The 23,201-nt window shown below is 37.3% G+C and overlaps 2 protein-coding genes across 11 annotated transcripts in view; one reads left to right on the top strand and one right to left on the bottom strand.

Annotated features, from left to right (window-relative positions):
• Positions 1–208: 208 nt before the first annotated feature.
• On the bottom strand, positions 209–15,967 carry LOC137024836 (CD209 antigen-like protein C). Of its 2 annotated transcripts, XM_067392755.1 has the most exons (7): positions 11,711–11,907; positions 11,179–11,292; positions 7,622–7,854; positions 4,240–4,617; positions 3,388–3,515; positions 3,176–3,276; positions 209–2,128 (listed from the first exon to the last, which is right to left on the bottom strand). In XM_067392755.1, the coding sequence occupies exons 3-7, from the start codon at positions 7,779–7,781 to the stop codon at positions 1,996–1,998; spliced, it is 900 nt and encodes a 299-aa protein (XP_067248856.1). In that variant the 5' UTR covers positions 7,782–7,854; positions 11,179–11,292; positions 11,711–11,907; the 3' UTR covers positions 209–1,995. The 2 variants fall into 2 exon arrangements, with proteins under 2 accessions (XP_067248856.1, XP_067248858.1); XM_067392757.1 differs by lacking the exons at positions 11,179–11,292; positions 11,711–11,907 and adding an exon at positions 15,370–15,967.
• A 1,793-nt stretch (positions 15,968–17,760) lies between these two features.
• LOC137024833 (uncharacterized) overlaps positions 17,761–23,201 on the top strand; it is a 38,329-nt gene continuing 32,888 nt past the window's right edge. For 3 of the 9 annotated variants that reach the window (XR_010895763.1, XR_010895766.1, XM_067392753.1), the window contains exons 1-5: positions 17,761–17,793; positions 18,001–18,155; positions 18,574–18,766; positions 19,495–19,553; positions 19,727–19,778. Coding sequence is in view for 1 of the 9 variants with exons in the window: in XM_067392753.1 (XP_067248854.1) it covers positions 18,712–18,766; positions 19,495–19,553; positions 19,727–19,778 (166 nt within the window). In the remaining 8 variants the exon portion in view is untranslated. Of the gene's footprint in view, positions 17,794–18,000; positions 18,156–18,573; positions 18,767–18,952; positions 19,018–19,494; positions 19,554–19,726; positions 19,779–23,201 lie in introns of all 9 variants that reach the window. The other 6 variants (XR_010895765.1, XR_010895767.1, XR_010895770.1 and 3 more) reach the window with 4 other exon arrangements.

Genomic DNA, 23,201 nt, shown 5'->3' on the forward strand with positions numbered 1-23,201 from the left:
TCTTTTTGTGTATGCTGGACGATCATCATCATCATCTGTCTGCAAGTCGGACATCTAAGTTGCCTGTGGAAGTTGAGTCGAGCTTCTTGATACGAGTCTGTAAAACATTAATGTTTGTAACCTCCCCAAAAATGTAACAATCATGAAATACTGTCACAGTTTCCTTAATGTTTTACTACCTGTCATGTGAATAATCCGCACCCTAAAAGCTCTCCATGTATGATTAGGAGATTCTTGCATTGTTACAGTCTTCTGGATCTTAGCCATAGATTTGTAGGATGGCCAAGCACAGGTGCCATTCTGTACCCATGAAGATGGCACGACTTCCACTTCAGATGATTCCATGAATTCCACAATATGGAACATTTTCAAAATAATAATAATAAAAAAAAGTCTTAAAAAAAAGGCAATTTGTTACACTTATGAAATGCTGTTTAAATTCAGCAAATTTAAGCACAGAAAGGTGGTAAAAGCTTGCTTGGTGGCTGGTTTAAAGTTCCTTAAAAGCAATGTTATAGTAACAGGTATGTTGGGCAATAACAGGCAAATCATCCTACACTTGGTTGATTTATATTCAATTAAATAGTAGTCAAATTGAGCAAAAAAAAAAAAAAGCACAATATAATGGTGCAAACGACTCCAGACTTACACCTACCTACCCAAGACCTAACTAAGTCCTGTCTAGTCTTCAGAGGGTACCAGTTGAGAGGCAAGCCTCCCCCCCGGGATACCTCCAAAATCAAAAAACTAAAATAAAGAAAACAATAAATCAGTAAACCGTAGTGAGAGTCGGCGCTAGACACGGCCCCCCTGGTTTACTCTACCTACCCGGAAATCGCTTAGCACCATTATCTGCTTAATTTTCTTTTTGTTTCAAAAATACTGTAATATAGTAAAACAGCAAAGTAAAAAAAATAATAATAAAAAAATAAAAAAGTAAAAGTAAAAACATCCAATGCCAAAATAGTAGAAAGAACCACCTGCTACTTTTTCTATTCTATATATTGTGTTAGTCTTTAGCAGTGTTCGAGCATGGATGCTTTCTTTCTTTACTTCTGAAATCTATTCAGCATCACCTGAGAAGGGTGTGGAAGAGAGCACCTGAGATTGTAGATAGTTCTGTTCAAAGCTGTAATAAAAATGAAACTGCACAGTTAAGCCATCTAAGAAGAAAATGTTCTGATTAGTTCTGGAAAAGAGAAGACAAACAAGAACAAAAAAAAAGGACAAGAGTTCAAGTTCACCAAGTAAGCATATTGGTTATAAAAGTGTTTCGCAACCACATTCCTGGAGGCCCACCAACACTGCACATTTTGCATGTCTCCTCAATCAAACACACCTGATTAAGGTTATCAGCTCATTAGTAGTGACTCAAAGATCTAAAATGGGTGTGTCGGACAAAGGAGACATACAAAATGTGCAGTGTTGGTGGGCCTCCAGGAATTTGGTTGGGAACCACTGGGTTATAACATTGATCATAGCCTGTGTGCAATGAGTTTGACAATATATGTTAATTTGTATTTTGATGCTTGTGTGTAAACAGAACAACAGCAGATCTGCAGAGAAGAGAAAAAAGTGAAAAAGCTGAAAATATCAGCGAGGACATGCTCTTCTGTGTCCTTTATTGTATAAGATTGTGTAAAAAAAACAGTGTGTGTTATAAGAATTAGGGGAGGGTTAAGAGAAAAGGCAAAAACTGTATACATATATATATATATGTATACAGTTGTCATATATTGAGTTGTCAATGGGCTGGAAATATTTCTAGGACTTGGCAACCCTGTGTACAGTAGTACTACTAGTAGTAATAATTTTATGTATATTTAAATCTGGTCTATTTTGTAGCTGGTTTAAGTAAAAAAAAAAGATTATTAGTTTATTATAGTAGATTATTAGTAATGTAATACATTATGTGCAATTATTATGTTTTGCTTTATTACTTTATGAGTTGCTTGTGTTCATAATGCATTATGCTCACATATTTATTGAAATGTGTCATTTAAAAATAATCTTCTCACAGATCCATCTAAGTGCATCATTACATGGATAATCTTCCCATCCTCTTGAATAAGTCACAGCACAGTCTTCATCACCTCTGTGACTATTAGGCTCTCCAGACCTCCAGAACCTGAAAGAACAGATCAGCATTAGATGTTCAGTGCTGCTTTCTGTGTGATATGATACTGACTGTGAGATATGATCATTTATTAGAGAATAATCAGTTCAGTTAAAGGTGCTCTAAGTGATCCTGGGTGGAGTAACTTCCTGTTGACGTTCAAAGTGTTGTCAAACAAAACAGAGGCTAGCTAGACCCTCCCTCCTCCTCCTCCTCCTCCTCCCCTCTCCTCCGTGCTTCCTAAACAGGCATGAACGCGTATTTAAAATCATTCTTGTCAGTTATTGGCTGGAGCGTCTTTATTATGATTCGTGGTCCAGGCTGCACCAGTTTGTTTTTATTGCCGTTTTCGGAGCTTGTGGCGACTACAGAGACCGCGTTTTTCTACAGTGTGTTCAGGGGACAGGCAGCTAGTGGATAGTGAGGAGATGTTTGCTGTATGTGACAAAAAATGTTTTGGCCTAAAAACGCGTGACATCACTTAGAGCACCTTTAAAGGTGCTAAAGAGGATGTTTTGTTTTATACATTTTGTCAATATTACTTGAAACTGTCTTTACTAACTGATAAAAGACTATTTATTAGGTGCACTGAAAGTAATAATATTAATATACATCATCTGTGCACGAGGTAGGGCCTTAAAAACATCAGTCAATCGTTTACGCGATGATCGCGTAAACGATTGGCCCTCTGGCTTGTCAATCACTGCCATGACATTCCTTGTGAGAGACGAGCGCGGCTGCGCGCTCCAGTAACTTTCCACACTCCACAGGCGCTGCATGCAAAGTTTTTGTCAGGAGACAGGAGTAACAACTGCAGATTATGAGTTACCTGCGGTGAGTCCGACATAATGAATCCACTAACACGACACAGCGAATGCCGGTGGTAAACACTCGTGTTCCAATACGAGTGTTTACGAGTTTTGGGAGGCGTTCCTTTGAAATGAGCTGTGAAGGAGGGGGCTGTTCTTACGCATGCGCTCATTTCAAAAACTCACTAACAGTCTTTGGATTCTCAGTCGACGAAAAAATCCTCTCTATCACCTTTAAGTGATTTCTTACCCAGAGGTCATATTGGTGCCATCAACCCATTTCCATCTGCCCTCCACAACACTGTCAGTCAGACCAATCCAGAAACCATCAAAACGTTTCTTGACAAATTCCTAAGAATAAAAACACAGATACATTTCATCATTTACAGGTAGAAGCTAAACACACACACACACACACACACACACACACACACACACACACACACACACACTTTCACTCACGTGTTCCTCTCTGTTGTTTATGATGATCAGATCTGCTCCTCTCTCTCTACAGTATCTTCTGCTCTCAGCCCAGTTCCTCTCCTCAGAGGAAATGAAGTAAAAACTGGATTGAAAGTAAATCCATCCATCTGTAAACACAACCAGTTTAACTATTAGCACCTTTTTAACTTGTCTCGTTCATCTGTGAGCTTTAGTGTCAGTGGGTGGTAACTATATCTGTTGAGATCACTTGGTTTGTTCACATATACACGCTAAACCGCGAGCGTTTGGAGGGCTCAAATGAACTAGGTGTGAAAACACCCTTAAAATAAGTCACGTAACCCGAACGCATCACTTAACAAGTGTCAGTTATGAACACAATCTCAATAGTATTCATAGGGATTGTACCTACACTCCAAATCTAAGAATTCCATTAAAAATTGTTATTATAATTATCCTAAAAAGAGGAAACATTTGTACATTCTTTACATTTTACATTGTAAATAGGTTTTCCATTTGAATTTATGATTATGAATTTATTTTGATGGTTCAATTTAGACATTAACTAATGAGAGTTCGCTGACTGCAGTTGCAAAGTTATTATACTTAGAGTATCAGTAGACTGTTAGTGTAGGATTAGGGTCTGGATTAGGAGAATAAACTGACATGTAGTTGTAAAGTTACTTGTAGTCAGTAGAATGTGTAAAGTGAACAATTGAAATAAAGTGTGACTGAATTTATTTTGTACCATAGACTCTTTCCATGCTGTGAATATGTGCACTAGAATTACACTTGACATTCAAACACCTATGAATACTGACCAGATTATATTCCTGCTCTGTAGACACTACTAAAATGACAAAAGAAACTCACCCAGTTTACCAAGACTCATCTGAAGATCATTTTTCTCCAATTTTAGCTGGTCTCTCTCATTGATCAGATTTTTGTTCTTTATTTTCAGCCCATCTCTCTCTTGTGTGAGGTTGGTGATGTTAGTTAGTAGCTGGTCTCTGTCATTGGTCAGGTTTTTGGTCTTTATTTTCAGCCCATCTCTCTCTTCTGAGAGGTTGGTGATGTTAGTTAGTAGCTGGTCTCTCTCATTGGTCAGGTTTTCATTCTTGGATATTAACTGTCGACTCTCTAGAGTGAACGTGACACACAGCACTATGACTGCAGTCAGCAGAAGAACACACAGCAGCACCAAACACACTGCAGCTGCTCTGGAGCTTCTGATCTTCACACAAACACTTTCTGAAAATGACAGACATAAAGATGAATGTTTTCTCAGTTTCATAATTGTATGTTTGTGTTGTATGTGTACCTGTATGGTTTCTCTTGGTTCAGTGTTTATATTACCATAAACAAGCTGAGGCATTTTTGTTCACTTGGTCATGGAAAATTATACATGAGAGAAAATTCACCTTACTTAATCCAGCAAAATTGATGAGAAAATGTATCTTAATTGTGCTTGAAATCAATCTGTGTTCTTCTGTTGCATGTTTGTTTCTATCACCTGCGATGCTTCTTTAAATGCAATCAATCACATGTCACTGAGAACGGACATGAGGTCAAGTTTAATCACAATATTGCCTCAATCTCAATATAACTGCATTTTCAGGGTGGATGTAAATGAAATTATGATTCTGATTCAGTTGTATCCTTGAACAGCTCACAGGAGAAGATGACCAATAAATACCTTAAATTTCAGTTTGTTCTTCACACAAATATATCATACGACTACAGAAGACTTGGAATGAACCCCCAGGTCATATGGTCATATTTTATGATACTTTCAATAGTGCTTTTTTGTTCTTTTAAGCTTTTTCCTTAAGTTCCTGTGTGAAATCTTCAAATTTGTTTGCCACAGAACGATTGTAACAGCACTATGCCTGTAAAGTCAAGCCTGTGGTTTCTCTGTTTCTACGCCAACACAAAGACAGAGAAGCATTCTTATGAACATTATTATGAAGGACTCAGGTACAGTGTACATTTTAGGACATTTAGGACATTTTAGGACAGACTTCAGTCATATTACGAAACGGCATCATGCCTTAAGTGTATACTTCCGCCATCCGCGTTCGTGCACCGTCCACATGACGCAATTTTCGTCACAACAGCGCATGCACAAGCAGGACATTAGAGTCCACTAGGTGGCAATACGCACAGTACTGAGCACAATGTGCAGTCATCGAAGAAGTGTGTGTGTAAAGAGTGATTCAAAAACAAGACGAGTAAACCCAGCTAACACACGACGTAACAGTTACGTAATGTATTCGTACTTTTTGGTAATTTAATGACATACTAATGCCGCGTTCCAGGCAACCCGTAACCCGTGTTTTTCCAACCTTCTACCCGTGAAAGTGCACTGGAACAGCAGTCAAAGCCGTGACTTCCCACCCGTGAACTCGTACCAGATCGATGTAGGCTACCCCCAGTTACGAGTTCTGACGTCACATATACCGTGAAACAACAATGGCAGCCCCTAAGGATGCCATGTTTATGCAAGTGCACGGTAAAATAAAAGGTATAACAGCTTCTCTTGCCTTATGCGCCGTTTTCCTCCTCCGTTTCCCTCAAGTAAGCAAGAAGTAAGCACCTTTGGCGATAGAAATAATTAATGAGCATAAGCCCCATACGGTCCGCCATGTTTGTTTGTTTACACTTTTACGCAGTTTGGCGTAACTTTCCTGGAACGCTACAAAGTCATGAGTCGTGATTTGAAATCGTGACTTACGGGCTCAAAAACCTGCCTGGAACGCAGCATAATTGACAACGTAACTACGACGACGCACGCCAGTCATTTCATTACCTTCAGATTACCATCTCACAACGTCGTCAGTACGATCTCCTAACGTTATAAGATTACCAAGAACGTTCCAGATACGTCCTCTATTCGTAATATATTGGTAATTTTATGACTAGTAATGTAACTACAACGTTGTATGCCCGTAATATTATTACCATTAAATTACCATCTCACAACGTCGTCAGTATGATCTCCTAACGTTATAAGAATTACCAAGGACGTTCCAGATACGTCCTCTATTCGTCAGACACAAGACTGAAATTTCCCTGAAGAAAAAAATTGTTTCTTTTCACCAAATCAGAGTATGGATGACTGCTTTATATATAGTGACGTGACATACAGCGCACGCCTCCACAAATGTAGTGCGCGCGTGCCCACAGTATGTTGATAAGAGTGTAAAGTTAATTTTTCTGAGAGAAGAATTTATTTTTCCGAGGTGACAACGAATAAATGGCTTTTATAAAAATGTATAAAATAAACTTTGGAAAGACGCTAAACCTTTTTTATTGTTATGTTTACGTTAGTGTGCTGGTGGCCGTTAGAGTTGCCATGGCAACCGGGAAAACATTCAAGCTGCTGGAGAGGACAGCGTCAACATTTCTCCGTGTTTCTCGTCAGTTTTATAGCAATAAAGTTCAACAACTGCGTCAGATTGGTTAAGTAACATACCTACAGTCTACTTTAAGTACTTTTGTTAATATTTTTACCTCTGTGGTTATATGTTATCTTTCCTTGATCGTCTGAAATATATGTTAGCAAAATGTTACGCTAGCATAGCATATATGTTTTTAATAATACTGACCTAAAAAAACGTCTTGAATGCTTTTATTTTATGTTGCTGTAGGCTATATGTTTTTATTTATAGTTTGAGTATAGTTCTTCAAAATAAATGAATTGAATTCATTTTGAGCTCTGCACAGCTGTTGGAATAGCCTTTAAATTAGTCTGGGCAAATGAGGACATAAATTAGGTTAAACTACTGCATGTCCGCCCATAGAAAAATAAAATAAATAAATATAAAAATTACCAACTGATTACCAACACACAACTATTGATACACAACGTTGACGCGACTGCGCGCAAGACGTGTCCGGCCACGGAAAGTGAAGTATACCCGGGGCTTTAGACGGAAAGTCTTCAAGTCTCAGAAAAAACAACGTCAGTGTCAGGTCTCGTATGATTGGGCACTGGAAGAAATGGCCTCAGACAAAAGAAGTATCGGACGAAATGGACTGACCATCCTAACTGAAACACACAGGCTGAGTAAACATTTACAAATGGTTAGTTATTAAATCCTACAACAGCATCAGAAGAACACAAAACTGAACCAAACACACTGTAGCTTCTTCTGATCTTCACACAATCACTTCTGAACAGCACAGGTCTGACATTAGATGACTGAACATGTGCAGACTCTGATGATTTGATCAAAGTAATGAATGTGATTACCTGTACGCTGAAGTGGTTGGGGTGTGTTTGTCTCTGTCCTGAAGTCATGATCTCTCACACATTCTGCACTCTCATAGATTACCACTGTCATCTCCATTCTGTCTTTGTTCATTCCCTCAGACTCAGTCCTGATCACATCTTTATTAATACCATCAGCCATTTCTGCTCTTTAACTGTCAAACATTAAATGATGATCTTCCTTGTTCGTTGTAGATGTAGTCAGCACTCGTCTTCTTTGTAAAGCCAGTGACAAACAAACTTGTGGTCAGTGTGTGAAAACAAAAACATGACATCAGACCTTGTGTCAAAGTTGACATGAAACAGAAGTTTATATTCGAGTGAAACTCAGCCATTGCTATTGCTTTTATGTCATTTGATCAGGTTGCGCCAGTAAACGTCATCAGAGAAGAGATCTCAATGCAAGCAGTGTTGGGGAGCAACTAGTTACATGTAACGGCGCTACGTATAATAACAAAATAAATGTAACCGTAATTCGTCACAGTTATGAGAAAAAATGTGTAATTAAATTACAGTCACTTATGAAAATGTTAACAATTACAAAGGGGGTTACATGCATACATGCTAGGATATGTTACAGTATATGATCATGCTATCATTCATTAAACCATTCAAGCGCGATAAGACACAAAAACAAGAACTTAAAATCTGTACTGACGCGCATCTGTGATCTATTTGTCTATGTGATACACACACACTCGTGCACACATACAGTGTGGTCACATTGAATTCTCTTTCGCGCTTGAACGGACAAAAACACAAAAGTATGCCAAAATATCCACTTTGTCGAGTATCCTGGTAAGCAGTCTTAAATGAGTTAAATAAAGTCTTGAGTGACTGCAAAGGTCATTGTCATGTGCGGCCAGTCTTAATGGTGTGGTTCAGTGTTTTTTTTCTAGGCTTGATTGTGTTTTTGGGGCGCAGTTTAACAAGTCTTAATACTTTGTTTTTTATCCTTTATTCTACACCTCTGTTTCCACTTTCATTTGAATGGGCGGATTGACTTCCTGCTTCTATGAAGCTGCTCCCTACAAAGTACGCAGTGTGCTCAGATTGGTTAGCTGGTCCAGGTGTATTGTGATTGAAGCGTCCGGAAACGTCACGCCCCTTACCATTAGTTGTTACATGTGCTTCAGTGGAAATGTAAATAACGGCATCTATATTGCTGTATCAAATTAAGCCGAATCAGACCCAAATGAAGAGGATCAAGCAGAACCTCTGCAATCACGGACTTTTATGAATGGTATTTCATTTTTTTTTTAGATATGCTGTCACTGCTGTTTGTTACCCAGATAGCAAACTGACTCCGCAACGGATCCGCCCCGGAGGTATCACAAGCTCCGGAACGGATCCGCAAAACGGGTCCGGAACGGAGTCCACTTGCACAGCGCAGCGGATCCGGAACAGATAAGGATTGCGGATCCAGTTCAGATCCGGAACAGGCCCGCCCCGTGTCCACCGATAAAGTAGTTCATCCGCCGCGGATCCGATCTGGACCCGTTTATGAAGCAGCTGATCCGCCGCGGATCCAATACTGACCCGTTTATGAAGCAGCTGATCCGCCGCGGATCCAATACTGACCCGTTTATGAAGCAGCTGATCCAATACGGACCCGTTTATGAAGCAGCTGATCCGCCGCGGATCCAATACGGACCCGTTTATGAAGCAGCTGATCCGCCGCGGATCCGATCTGGACCCGTTTATGTGGTTCATTTGGTCTGGATACCTTTCAGATCTCTCTCGAAATAGTATTCTGGCCAAAACTGGCTACACAGAAATATTTAAAATCTAATGGACCAACATCAGACAGACTGGATTGCTCTATAAAAGCTTGAATATTTAATGTTTACCTTTATTAATACCTTTATTAATATTAATAAAACATGATGAAATCATTCAAAACTTTAGCCAGTTACAATAAAACTATAAAAATAGTTTGTAAATATATTTACAGTATGTAATTACTATTACTATTTTTATAGTTTTATTATTTATGTACATTAATAGGTATTGAATAGAATTACAGAAAATGAAATGCAACCATAAATTGTACCAAAAACATTTTTTATTTAATGAAAAATAACACTTAAGAGTAAATATTCGAGCAACATTTTTGTTATTAATGTTGTAAACAGTTGTACTGCTTCATTTTTTTGTAGAAACTGGATTTTTTTTTTTTTTTTTAGATTCTTTGAATAGAAATAAAAACAATTAAAACATTTATTTAAAAATAAACTTGAACCTTCTTTATTTTATTGTAACTGTTGCAATTTTAAATGAACACTTCAAAATACTGAAGTTAACATTGGCTACGTTTACATGCACCCAAATAATCCATTTGTAATCGGATTGACTGCTCAGTCGGATTGAAAAACGTTCATGTAAACACCTTAATCGATCTGAATGAAATTTCGATCGGATTGGAAGGGGTGGTTTATTCCTTTTCTAATCCGATCAAACAGCAAAAAATAACCATGTAAACACTTGAATCCGACTACTTTCTCAATAGTATTCAGAAGCCTCTGGGGCACAACAGTGCAATGCTGACACGCATTTAAAGTTAACGTTCACGTCTTTAGTTGTAAAGATGTATGTCAACAGGCAGTGGCGTATGTATCCCTTCGTCACAATATTGGAAATCTTCCGTTTTAAGACAAGACGGGGAGCCAGTGGATATCACACAAGAAGCAACGTCCAAACTTTGCGCAAGAGTTATGCTGATGAAAAAGCCTCAAACTCGGTCAGAATTCACCACAAAAGTGAAAGTAAAAAGTGACGGAGCTGTCTGAGGCTGCTTTAACAAAGCATATTCTCAGAGACTAATTTCAACATAAAATGCTGGTAACGGTAGCCTATGTAACTGTCTAAATTTATTCCATTATTTCACTTGTGGCCGTACATATAGGCTAGTGAAACAAATGAGAATAATAGTATTTCGTGTTAAACAGGTGGTTTGTTTTTTAAAGTCAGTGCTTGAAGTAAAGCTGCGCTTAATTTTCATTGACATTCTTAATAACTTTAATTATAGGCCTATAATTCATTATATCAGACCTAAAAAAAGTTTAAATCATTTTCAAAGATAGCTAATAGCCTAATCTTATAAGTTATATTATCCTCAGAGCACGTCAGTTATGCGGCGATGCGCTATGAAATTGTGGGGCAAATTTATTATAATATTAATTTAATAATAAAAGAAAGAAGCCTAACCTAATAGTAATAATAATAGACTAGAAGTATGTAACAGGCCTACATTAATTGGAAATACCAAATCCTCTTAATATTGCCAAGATTTGCTGCATTTGACAATATCTCTGACTCTGTTGACGAAACCCGGGTTACCGCAAGTGTGATTGACATGACGTCAAAGTTTTAATCGGAATGTATATAAAACAAATATAAACGGATATTTGAATCAGATTACAATGTTTATAGTACATGTAAACAGATCTGCAATCAGATTCAATTAATTCAGATTGACGAAAATCGGTGCATGTAAACATAGCCAATGATACTCTGAAACTCTACTGTTGGGTGCTCACAGTGGAACGGTTCCTGGAGCTTCCCCTATCAGCTGCCAGGCTGAAACTCCGTATTGTGTTTTGTAATGTCTTCATCAGTGGTGGTACGTGATACATGGCTCTTTCTCACAGCACCTGTAATACACAAGCAGATTTTCATTTAAAAAATAATTCACATTGAAGCTACCAGTTTTTTTTTTTTTTTTTAAAAAGGATACACATAACCACTGCTTTAAAAACAAAAGTGTACTATCTGACATTTATAGGTACACTATGTAACTTTTGGTGCTCTAGCGGTTAATAAACAGAACTACATGCATCTTGCGGAAGAACATTATAGCCGGAGCTACTTCTCTCTGTTTATGTCTATGACGAGTCACACAGATACAGTGCTACTCCACAGCGCTGCCGACCAGAACCAGTCTGAAATAGTCCCAATATGAACTCACTCGTTACATACATTTTGAACAACAACAAAAAAAGTTATGTGTTGGCAAAAAAAATAAATGTACTTAAATTTTTTAGCCAGGCAAAACTTATTACATTTACTTACACAGGAGGAACTTCTTGGACTCCATCTGGTTGAATGCGGGAAAGGATGTTCCTTGTGACACATTTTGTGTCATGGCCCCCAACAGTTGCACGGGATAAAATAGAAAATGTAACAAAAATCTTGTCAATTTCTTATAGTTGAAGGGTTAGTTCACCCAAAAATGAAAATAATGTCATTTATTACTTACCCTCATGTCGTTCTACACCAGTAATGCCTTCGTTCATCTTCAGAACACAAATTAAGATATTTTGATTGAATCTCATGGCTCGGAAATGACATTTCCTCTCTATGATATGAAATAATGATCTGAAACAACATTACATGAGGTGGAGAATTCTCAAATGTAAACAAAAATAGACTCAAACTAGTATACTAGAACTAAAGTTTACTGATACAAGTGGGTTTTTAAACTTTAACCCATCAATTATAGGTATGAATTTTTTCAAATGGCACAAATATTACATGTTAAAAGCTGTAGTTGTGCACCATTATCAGTATTTGACAAAATAGCTGGCTAAATCAAGTTTAAAACAGTTTTTAATCTTACTTTCCTCAGACGTTTGGTAAAGATGAAATAGAAAGAAGAATACTCCAAAAACACACTGGCGGCACTTGAATGAGCTGTAAGCTGCAACAGAACACACACACACACACAGTAACTTATTAATTATGAATTAATATATGAAATAGTGATCTGAAACAACATTACATGAGGTGGAGAATTGTCAAATGTAAACAAAAATAGACTCAAACTAGTATACTACAACTAAAGTTTACTGATACAAGTGGGTTTTTAAACTTTAACCCATCAATTATAGGTATAAATCTTTTAAAACGGCACATTTATTACATGTTAAAAGCTGTAGTTGTGGACCATTATCAGTATTTGACAAAAGAACTAGCTAAATCAAGTTTAAAACAGTTTTTAATCTTACTTTCCTCAGATGAAAGATGAAATAGAAAGAAGAAATACTCCAAAAACACTGGCGGCACTTGAATGAGCTGTAAGCTGCAACAGAACACACACACACACACACACACACACACACACACACACGGCAATTTATTAATCATGAATTAATAGGATATGAAATAATTATCTGAAACAACTTTACATATATTCTTCACCTCATGTAAACAAAAAAATAGACTCAAACAACTAGAAGTTCAGTGAAAAGAACAGGTAACGTTAGGCCTAACATTAGCTTATCTCGCTTGCTATTTTACTGGAAAGGAGTGAAAATTTGCGTTTAGGATTGGACCGAAACCCGAACAGCTTATTAAAATCAGCCCACCTCCCAGAAAGATAAAGAAATTCTGTCCAAATAGCGTTTTACTAAAAAGGTTATTAGCCAAATTATTTTTTTACTCAAATAAGTAACGCTAATGACACTAAGCGCTAACTTGGCCACAGTCATTTTTAAAAACATCAAACAAAGCAATGAACGGTAATGTTACTGGATACAGCTGAACAAATAAACCATATTTTAACTTTTCTTACCGTGTTTAGTCTTCACCGACCTGCCGGCTCCAGCTTTTCCACGGTGAGGAGAAGGATTCAGTGACGACGACAGTTGAAAAAAGGCGCGTCCGGTAAGTGAATCCGCCCAGCATCTGTAACGAGTCCGCGAGTTGACAGTGCGCTGTGCGGAGGCGGGGCATATCCTGTGCGCGTTGCCGAATTGAATCTGAGCGTACAGCGGAGCTGGCGACTTGAAGGCGGATCCGCCCCGGAGTCTGTTGCTATCTGGGTAGCTTTCAATATACAGTTTTATCCTGATTAAAGCTTTATTGTAGCCGAATACATGACTGAGTAGTAGCATTTTTGTAAAGGTAACGTTTAATTTATAGCATGAACAGCTGTTTGTCTATGAACATAGAAGTTTGTTGGTGTTTGTTGGCGTTTGTTGGAGAAGTATGCACTAGAATTTAGCTAACTGGCTAGCAAAGAAAAAACGAGTTTTTGGGCAGTGTTTCCCATACATTGACTAGACTGTGGCGGCCCGCCACATTCTAATTTGTCCCGCCACAGTCTCAAAATGAAACGGAAATTAGGTTTGTCGCGATATTTAAATTACCGTCTGATAATTGCGCTCTTTTATATGGCAAAAGTGGGAGTCATAGAGCAAAATAAGTAGACTAGCACCAATTAGGTTTTCGTGCACTATATTCAAAGTCACCTGAAGCCATTCCATAGCTTTATGTGAGGGATAGAAGGATATGTACATCGATAAGTTCACGGTCAGAAACTCGTCTTCCCTCTGCTACAGCTGTCAATCATTCAGCACTCAAACAGCGCGTCGCGTTCGGTAATGACAGTCAGCACGGTAAAACTCTACAATATGATATATTCCCATTATTATACTTGATATGTAGATAAAGAGCTGTGGATTTGCATAAAACGACTTTATCTTGCTGGAGTTTATTGCTGTTTCTGAACGATGTCATCATACTGGATACAGGATGTCTGTTAGATCGCACAACACAAGTACTATGAATTCGCGTCACACGCACGATAAGTGGAATTTAAAAAAAGTGAGAAGAAACCTATGATTACTAAACTGTTAGATGCAGATATACAGGGATTCTCTTTGTACCGTGAACTTTTCAATGCGCAATGAAACTGCGCGCTCTGACTCGATATTGCTTCAAGCACATCATTCTGCACCCGGGATGCGCATTAGCGGTTTTTTGCTGCTGTTTTGAAGCGTTTCATATTATCATGGTTTTGCACACTGAAAGATTATTAATAGCCTATTTTGTTCTGTCGTATCTATCATATCTTGTTGCCCCATTAAAATAAGCATCTTTTAATCTTACATTAATATAAATACATATAATTATTTACATATAAATCTAATATAAATCGTTTTTTAATTTCATAAGAATACAAATAGTAATTTTAAACTTTTTATTAACCTTTGGATTTATAAAATTACTGTGCATATATATATATATATATATATATATTTTTTTTTTTTTTTTTTTTTTTTCCCCAAGAATTAGCCTAGCATACTTTTTGCTGCTGAATTATATACTCACCTAGTTTACCTATTTATTTATTTATTGGTCAGCTTATGATTATATATTTTTATTCATTTGTTATTTTTCTCTATAATGAAGTAGTGTGTTTAGTGCATTCTGGATTGGTTAACAAATAAAAGAGTGACCATTAGTTCCACAAATACAGATGCAGGCTCCCACTAATAAATTAATTCAACAAAGGTAACCTCTTTTGCTACATATTTTAATGGTTTAAATGTGTACTCTACATGTTTGACCATTTATGAACTATCATTTAAACTACTACATGCTGTGTACGTGACTAATGTGCCCAACCATCACCAATAAATAAATGACTATTAGAGCACAAAATTGTTTACAAGAGAACAAATTTCTTCATTGATCTAGTCACTTAATTTTGCTCTCAGAATGCACCAGATTCATGCATTTAAATTTAAAATTTACAAAATTTTCCTCCGGGGGGGCATGCCCCCGGACCCCCCTATAGGAACCGATGTCCGCCCACCACAGTCTCACTAAATCCTGTGGGAAACACTGTTTGGGTCTTTGTTTACGTCCTTGATGCAACCCAAAATAGTAACAGAACTATAAGTTTAAAAGACATGTACAAACAATAAACAAACAATAATACTTACAGTTTGAAGTCAATAAACAGCAGCTTCTGCTTTTAAAGTGGGAACTGCTTCATCTTTCAGTAAAAGCCTTTGTGCAAATCCAGCATTGAACTCGTGTAGATTCTGGAAGCTGTCTTCAGCACCGCATCCAGTGTAGAAAATATCACAGATTATAATGGGTTCTATTATCTTTTGACGCGTCGCTCGCGTACTCGAAGGGTGTACTCAGCCCTTCCGCTTTCATTATGCTGTGCCACATGGCCTCGCCCACTTTGTTGCGTGTTCCCGGGGGAAGTGTTTTGCAGGGTTTATAATGTCACCAACCCAGGAAGAAGCTTGTTGTAGTCCAAACCGGTTGTTTTTGTAGGTATTAAACTACAATAACTTTAAAAGACAATATCTCTGTTTGCATTGAACTTTCAGCGCTGTAACTTTGCAGAGACTGTTTATGCTCAAGCATAAACAGTGGTAAACAGTATTGTTTACCACTATATTGTGCAGGTGGGCATGTTAGTGTAAATTGAATACAAAAATGTATTTATAATATCAAAAGTATAGAATCTATAGAAACACTAAATAATTTTTAAAGATGCTCATACACACTGCTCTATAGGGCATCACTGTCTTGAATGACGAAGTCAGTCTCATTTGCTAGATGAACAGCAAACACACCGTAACTGCTCTGCAGCTTCCTGTAGTCACTTCCTGAACACGTCAGACTTGATGTTCAGTATGTCTCTGTTCACACAACACAGGGCAGATAATTGCAATTTAAGTAGTAAATTCCTTTAAACTATAATCAAAAGATCCAACTTATCTATTGCTAATGTTCAAGGACAATATTAGATGCAGACATTCTTGTTTAAACAACAGCTGAATAAACACAAAGTTAATATTGACGAACTTACATTTTAGACACAGTATTGTAAGGTTGAAAATATCCACAGATATTTTAAAATGAACAAAGGCATTTGCTTTACTGTTTCAACCCCCTCTCTCTTGCTTACAAGGGCCATTTGGAAGGCTCAAAGGTGCTGATAGTGAACAAGGCCTATAGGTCAACACTACAAAATCAAAAGCTGAGAAAACTTAAAAAAGTTTGTTGCTTTAAACTTTGAAGTTTTCTCAACTTTTGATTTTCTGCCATCTTGCTGATAACATTTCTTTAGTCATTCGGTGACTGTTACGTCCTTTTAGATGTTTTGGTTTGTTTGGTTAGAGGAAATTTTAGAGGTAACACATGAGTGGTAGGAAAGGACAAGAAAACTCTGTGTGAGGTGTTTATTGTTCAGAAGTGCACAGTGCAGTCAATACTCGCAATATTTACAGAGGTGGGAAGGGAAGCTCGAGAGATGCCAAATCAAATAAATAAATAAAACAAAACACAGCTATCTATTTTAACAAACTAAACTAACTTCCCAAAAGAAAATGTAAAAAGAATAGGTCTTCGGCGTAGAAACACCCTAACTAAACTACTCTGTCTATGTCATGATCATTACTGGGAGTGCCCTTGTCTGCCACTAGAGGGCTCTCCAACCTGGACTTTTGGTTTTATTCACCTGTGAACTACATTGCCCATAATTCACCTCCTGGACTCATTAGCACTTCATTGCACTCAGCTGTTTTGTATTATGTTATTAGTGTCTGTCTATTTATACCCTGTTTGTTTCTGCTTTTGTTATTGAGGTTTAATTTCATGTCATCGGCTTCCGTTTATGGTCACTGGCGTTTGTTTCTGTTTTCTTTGTGTTTGTATGGACTGTTCTGTGGAGTTTGACCCTTGCCTGTCTGGATTACGACTTTGGATTGTCCTATTAAAAGCTGCATTTGGATCTTACCTGTTTGTCTCTGTGCCATTCCGTGACAGTCTAAACCAAAAAGTGGAATCTTTTTCATTCCCACCTGTTGCTTTGTCTTTAGTAGTAGTGTAAAAGTTTTACTGTAGATATTACAATGGATTAAATGTAATGATTTATGAAATAAAAGATTGTGTACTTTAAATGACCAAAGCTGTAGAAAATGTTTAACTTCAGGAACTCGCCCTTTAGTTTCACTTCAGCAATTCTGTTTTTCCAAAGATACTGTATTTCTTTATGCATGATGTTTTGCTGCTTCACATGAATAACACAAGCAATTGTATTCTGTTTTATCATTTATAATAGTATTTTCTGCTGTATAGAGAGGTGTCTAGATAAGTGTAACCAGTGTAAAATCAGCACCTTTTTCTTATTGTATTAAAAACTGATTCTTTTATTTAGAATATATTGTTTGATTTCATTGTATCGTCTTTTGATTTAATTACACTGGTATAGTTTTGGAGTTTACACACGATTGGGATTGAAGTGTACTGGCCCTTTAAGAGACGCTTAACTTCAGGCACGTTCTCTTCTCTTTCAGTTCACTTTAAACTGAGCCGAGATGAGGATGTATCGTGGGTCATTAAAGGTAATAATATTTCTACATATTAGTTGATGTTTATGTTAAAAACTGTTCTTTGGGGTGTTTTAACTTGGAATTGCACCATGTCCCATGTTTTTAAAGTTTATATTGAATGTCTGCTCGCTTGGTTTATGTGATGTTGTTCTCCAACAGATGAAGTTATTGAGAGAAGCCACAGAATGCATGTTTATTAATATTCATTCGTTTGTCCAGAAAATAAAGAGCCAGCCATAGACCAGTCTTAGAAGTTTGGTGTACGCACACACGAGTCAACATCCGTTTACATAAGCCACATTTCCTCTTCTGAAACTGAAAGTGAGTGAAGTTACGTTGACTTCGTGCTTGAATGCAAAACATGGCGAGTAAAGGTACAGTAAACTGCACTGTTTTTGGTTTTTCTACAGCTATGTTTGTTGCAAATGCAGCACTCTTTGGGGATGTTTCTCTAACCATTGAACTTTTAATTTATCTTGGGGGTTTTAAATAGTTCTATTATCATTACCAGTGTTTCTCAGTTGCAGGCGTTGCTTATTGGGTCATTCTACAGTAATGTCCTCTTTTTAGTATGGCAAGATGTCTTAAAATCTATTTCTTTTCTAACATTTATACTTAGACTGCATTATTATATTACCTATTGATTTTATGATACACAAATGACAGCTTTATTATTATTATTATTATTATTATTATCTTTTTTGTGCATTTATTTAAAGACTGCATGTACCATGTCACTGGTGTTACCTTCTTTGGCAATATTAACGGTTTATTATTTCTCTTTTTTTTCAGCACATGTAGTCAGAGTTGCAGACAGCTATCCATGTCTGTAATTTATAAAGTAAAAATTCCCAAGCAAATGACCACTGGTTTTGCCCATAAGGAAGGTGACACCTGTGACTATAACACCAGTGACAATTTTCATGAAAAATGCATTTTACACAATGGCTGCTGCAAGCTATGAAACCACATGTTGTCACTCATGGTATACTCACTAAATTAAATTAAGTAGTTTAATCCATTTGTATTTTAGTTTTTTACAATTCCCTGACAGTAAAGCAGGTCATACGAGTGAGTTCAACTAAAAGCTGTGAAAATCATGACATAAATGATAGAATTTCTGATAACTGAAAAGTGACTTTCCATGGGCCTTTCTTCATTGATCTTCAAGAAATGGGAAGAAGGAAGTCAAGTGATGTCATCAGTGTTACAAAATAAGAGATTTTTTTGTTAAAGGTAACACCAGTGACAACTCCAGGGGACCACAACTAGCATTATATATTTTATAACATTCAGCATTTACATGTCATTTACATCATATATTTGATAGTTATGTATACATTATTGAATTTGAAATGGTAGAAAAACCTGTTTCTGAGCTCAAAATAAAGCCCTTTCCCTACATGACTGTGGGGACGAGCACTTTTGTGGTGTTTGGACTTATTATAATTAATTAAAAAACAAATAATGCCACATTGATGAGAAGGTGTAATTGTTCAAATAACATATTGTTTCATTTTAAAATATAAAAAAATTGTAATCAATGTTTTTCAATATTTCTGTAAAGGCTAGGGGCAGAAAACATGGAGTTTTTATATATAATTCTGTGTATATAATTATTTCCTTATACAGTCAAAATCTGGTAAATATTTTATTTGTTTGACAATGAAATCTAAATATATAATGCAAAATAATATCTTCTTAATTTCTCAGATGCTTGGACAACATTGAAATACCTCCTAGGACTCCACATAGCTATTCTGCTTACTCACGTAAGATGAAAATGGTTTGAAAAAGGCACATTTAGAAATATGATTTTCACTCTGCCATCATAATACATTTTTATAGTATCCAACAATGAATAATTTTGTTTGGGATAATGAAATACCTCTGACATGGCCATAAGGCATGCAATAAAATCTTCGTATACATTATTTTATTCCAGTTCAGCTACAAAGATGGGCCGCTGGATCACTGGATAAGACAAAAAAGCACAGGTCTGATTTGCTCTTTTGCTAATATTCTGTATTTTAACACAATGACGTTGACATTCATACTTAAGTGACTTAAAGGGGCTCTATGTAAGAATGTCCATGTATTAAACTACAGTCTCACATAGCCAGATCTGTGTAGTCTATAGTTTCACATATAGTTTATAATTAAACTTTCATAACAGTGTAATTTTAAATATAGCTGCGAGCAGCGATGGCGGGCCCAAGCCCGGTGGCACCGCCACCCCGGTGGCTTCAGGGCAACTGTGCACAGCGGGCAATAGGCACTTAAAACGGTTAAACATCAAAGGACTATGTCAAATTCACTCCACATTTACTGCACTACAAGGTGCCGTTATAGAGCCCCTCCTCCCTGCCCATTTTCAAAGGATTACATGTGCCAAGTTTTAACATTATTCTGATGAATTTTGAAGCAAATCAGGTAAAAATAAGAGGGTGATCTCAATGTATGCTGAAAGTGACACATTTTCTGCTTCCAGTTGGTGGCGCTATGACTTTGAATCACAATAGTCAAATCCATGTGATCAGCCTTGTACAACGAAGACTAAGCCAAAGTTTCATCAAAATCAATTAATGTATGCAGAAGTTATAACACTTTGTTTCCCTTTTCTTGCCATAAATTCGTTGCCTCGCCACGGCCAAACCGTTTGAGATATCCAAAATCCGTTTGCAATTAAACAACTTCAATGTGTTAGCAACAAGTTAAAAAAGCTTGGTGTAAATTGGATAAACCCTGTAGGAGTAGTAGTATAAAATTCATAGCCTGTTTTTTCAAAAAATTAACATTCAAACCAAAATAGCTGACTTCCTGTTGGTCGGAGCTAATGAATGTAAATTAGAAAATTGTCCGGCTTGATGAGAATAATATGTGTACCGAGTTTGGTGACTGTAGGAAAAACTAACCCCCACTTTTGTCAAAAGGTGGCGCTACTGAGCCCCTTCACCACGCCCATTTCTATGGCTTTGTCCATGTCTACTGGTTGACAATATTGATGTGTGTGTCGAGTTTCATGCAATTTGAAGCATGTTAAGAGCCTCAAAAACACTCAAGAATATTATTACAGTTTGACCTGTTGCCATGGCAACAATATTTCAAATATCAAAAATCCTGTCATAGGTCTACATCTGCTGTGTATTGACATTACACTGATGAAGTTTGAAGCAAATCAGGTAAAAATAAGAGGGTGATCTCAAAGCATTTTAAAAGTGATACACTTCTTGCTGCCATTTGGTGGCGCTATAACTTTGACTCACAATAGTTACATCCATGTGATCAGACTACTACAACCAACACACTCCTGAAGTTTCATAAACATCAATCAATGTATGCAGAAGTTATAACACATTTCCTGTTTCCCTTTTCTCGCCATAAATTCGTTGCCTCGCCACGGCCAAACCGTTTGAGATATCCAAAATCCTTTTGCAATTAAACAACTTCAATGTGTTCGCAACAAGTTAAAAAAAGCTTGGTGTAAATTGGATAAACCCTGTAGGAGTAGTAGTATAAAATTCATAGCCTGTTTTTTCAAAAAATTAACATTCAAACCAAAATAGCTGACTTCCTGTTGGTCGGAGCTAATGAATGTAAATTAGAAAATTGTCCGGCTTGATGAGAATAATATGTGTACCGAGTTTGGTGACTGTAGGAAAAACTAACCCCCCCACTTTTGTCAAAAGGTGGCGCTACTGAGCCCCTCCACCACGCCCATTTCTATGGCTTTGTCCATGTCTACTGGTTGACAATATTGATGTGTGTGTCGAGTTTCATGCAATTTGAAGCATGTTAAGAGCCTCAAAAACACTCAAGAATATTATTACAGTTTGACCTGTTGCCATGGCAACAATATTTCAAATATCAAAAATCCTGTCATAGGTCTACATCTGCTGTGTATTGACATTACACTGATGAAGTTTGAAGCAAATCAGGTAAAAATAAGAGGGTGATCTCAAAACATTTCAAAAAGTGATACACTTCCTGCTGCCAGTTGGTGGCGCTATAACTTTGACTCACAATAGTCACATCCATGTGATCAGACTCCTATAACGAACACACTCGTGAAGTTTCATAAAGATCAATATATGTATTAAGACGTTATAACACATTTCCTGTTTCCTTTTTCTCGCCATAAATTCGTTGCCTCGCCACGGCCAAACCGTTCGAGATATCAAAAATCCCCTGGCAATTTTTAATCATCAGTGTCTTGACTTCATGCTGACCGAGTTTGGTGGCGATCGGATTAATCGTCTAGGAGGAGTATATCAAATTCCAGAGCATGCGTTTTTCAAACAACCCTTAATAGCTGACTTCCTGTTGGCGTGGCGATTAACTTAGAGCGCGAAAGTTGTTCGGCCCGATGAGGTCTATATGTGTACCGAGTTTCATACTAATACGTGCAAGCATGTTTAATATATGGACCAAATTTTCAGACTTTTTTCAAGGGGGCGCTGTCGAGCCCCCCGCCACGCCCGGGTACCAGCCTCTCCGGCGTCCTAATGGCCGCGGATTCCAATGTGTGTGCCAATTTTCAAGAGTTTTTGAGCATGTTAAGGCCCCCAAAAAGCCCCGGAAGACGGAAAAAAAAAAAAATAAATAAAAATAATAATAAATATAGCTGCGAGCAGCGATGGCGGGCCCAAGCCCGGTGGCACCGCCACCCCGGTGGCTTCAGGGCAACTGTGCACAGCGGGCAATAGGCACTTAAAACGGTTAAACATCAAAGGACTATGTCAAATTCACTCCACATTTACTGCACTACAAGGTGCCGTTATAGAGCCCCTCCTCCCTGCCCATTTTCAAAGGATTACATGTGCCAAGTTTTAACATTATTCTGATGAATTTTGAAGCAAATCAGGTAAAAATAAGAGGGTGATCTCAATGTATGCTGAAAGTGACACATTTTCTGCTTCCAGTTGGTGGCGCTATGACTTTGAATCACAATGGTCAAATCCATGTGATCAGCCTCGTACAACGAAGACTAAGCCAAAGTTTCATCAAAATCAATTAATGTATGCAGAAGTTATAACACTTTGTTTCCCTTTTCTTGCCATAAATTCGTTGCCTCGCCACGGCCAAACCGTTTGAGATATCCAAAATCCGTTTGCAATTAAACAACTTCAATGTGTTAGCAACAAGTTAAATAAAGCTTGGTGTAAATTGGATAAACCCTGTAGGAGTAGTAGTATAAAATTCATAGCCTGTTTTTTCAAAAAATTAACATTCAAACAAAAATAGCCGACTTCCTGTTGGTTGGAGCTAATGAATGTAAATTAGAAAATTGTCCAGCTTGATGAGAACAATATGTGTACCGAGTTTGGTGACTGTAGGAAAAACTAACCCCCACTTTTGACAAAAGGTGGCGCTACTGAGCCCCTTCACCACGCCCATTTCTATGGCTTTGTCCATGTCTA

This window comes from Chanodichthys erythropterus, chromosome 8 (assembly GCF_024489055.1).
Source record: "Chanodichthys erythropterus isolate Z2021 chromosome 8, ASM2448905v1, whole genome shotgun sequence".
NCBI lineage: Eukaryota > Metazoa > Chordata > Actinopteri > Cypriniformes > Xenocyprididae > Chanodichthys > Chanodichthys erythropterus.

Bases quoted from the DNA above. Each gene is read 5' to 3' on its own strand.
- LOC137024836 (XM_067392757.1), bottom strand. From the start codon at position 7,781: ATGGCTGATGGTATTAATAAAGATGTGATCAGGACTGAGTCTGAGGGA. The intron at 4,618-7,621 runs GTAATCACATTC...TGTCATTTTCAG, and splicing joins CCAACCACTTCAGCGTACAG to AAAGTGTTTGTGTGAAGATC. The intron at 3,277-3,387 runs GTGAGTGAAAGT...TTTTATTCTTAG, and splicing joins TAAACAACAGAGAGGAACAC to GAATTTGTCAAGAAACGTTT.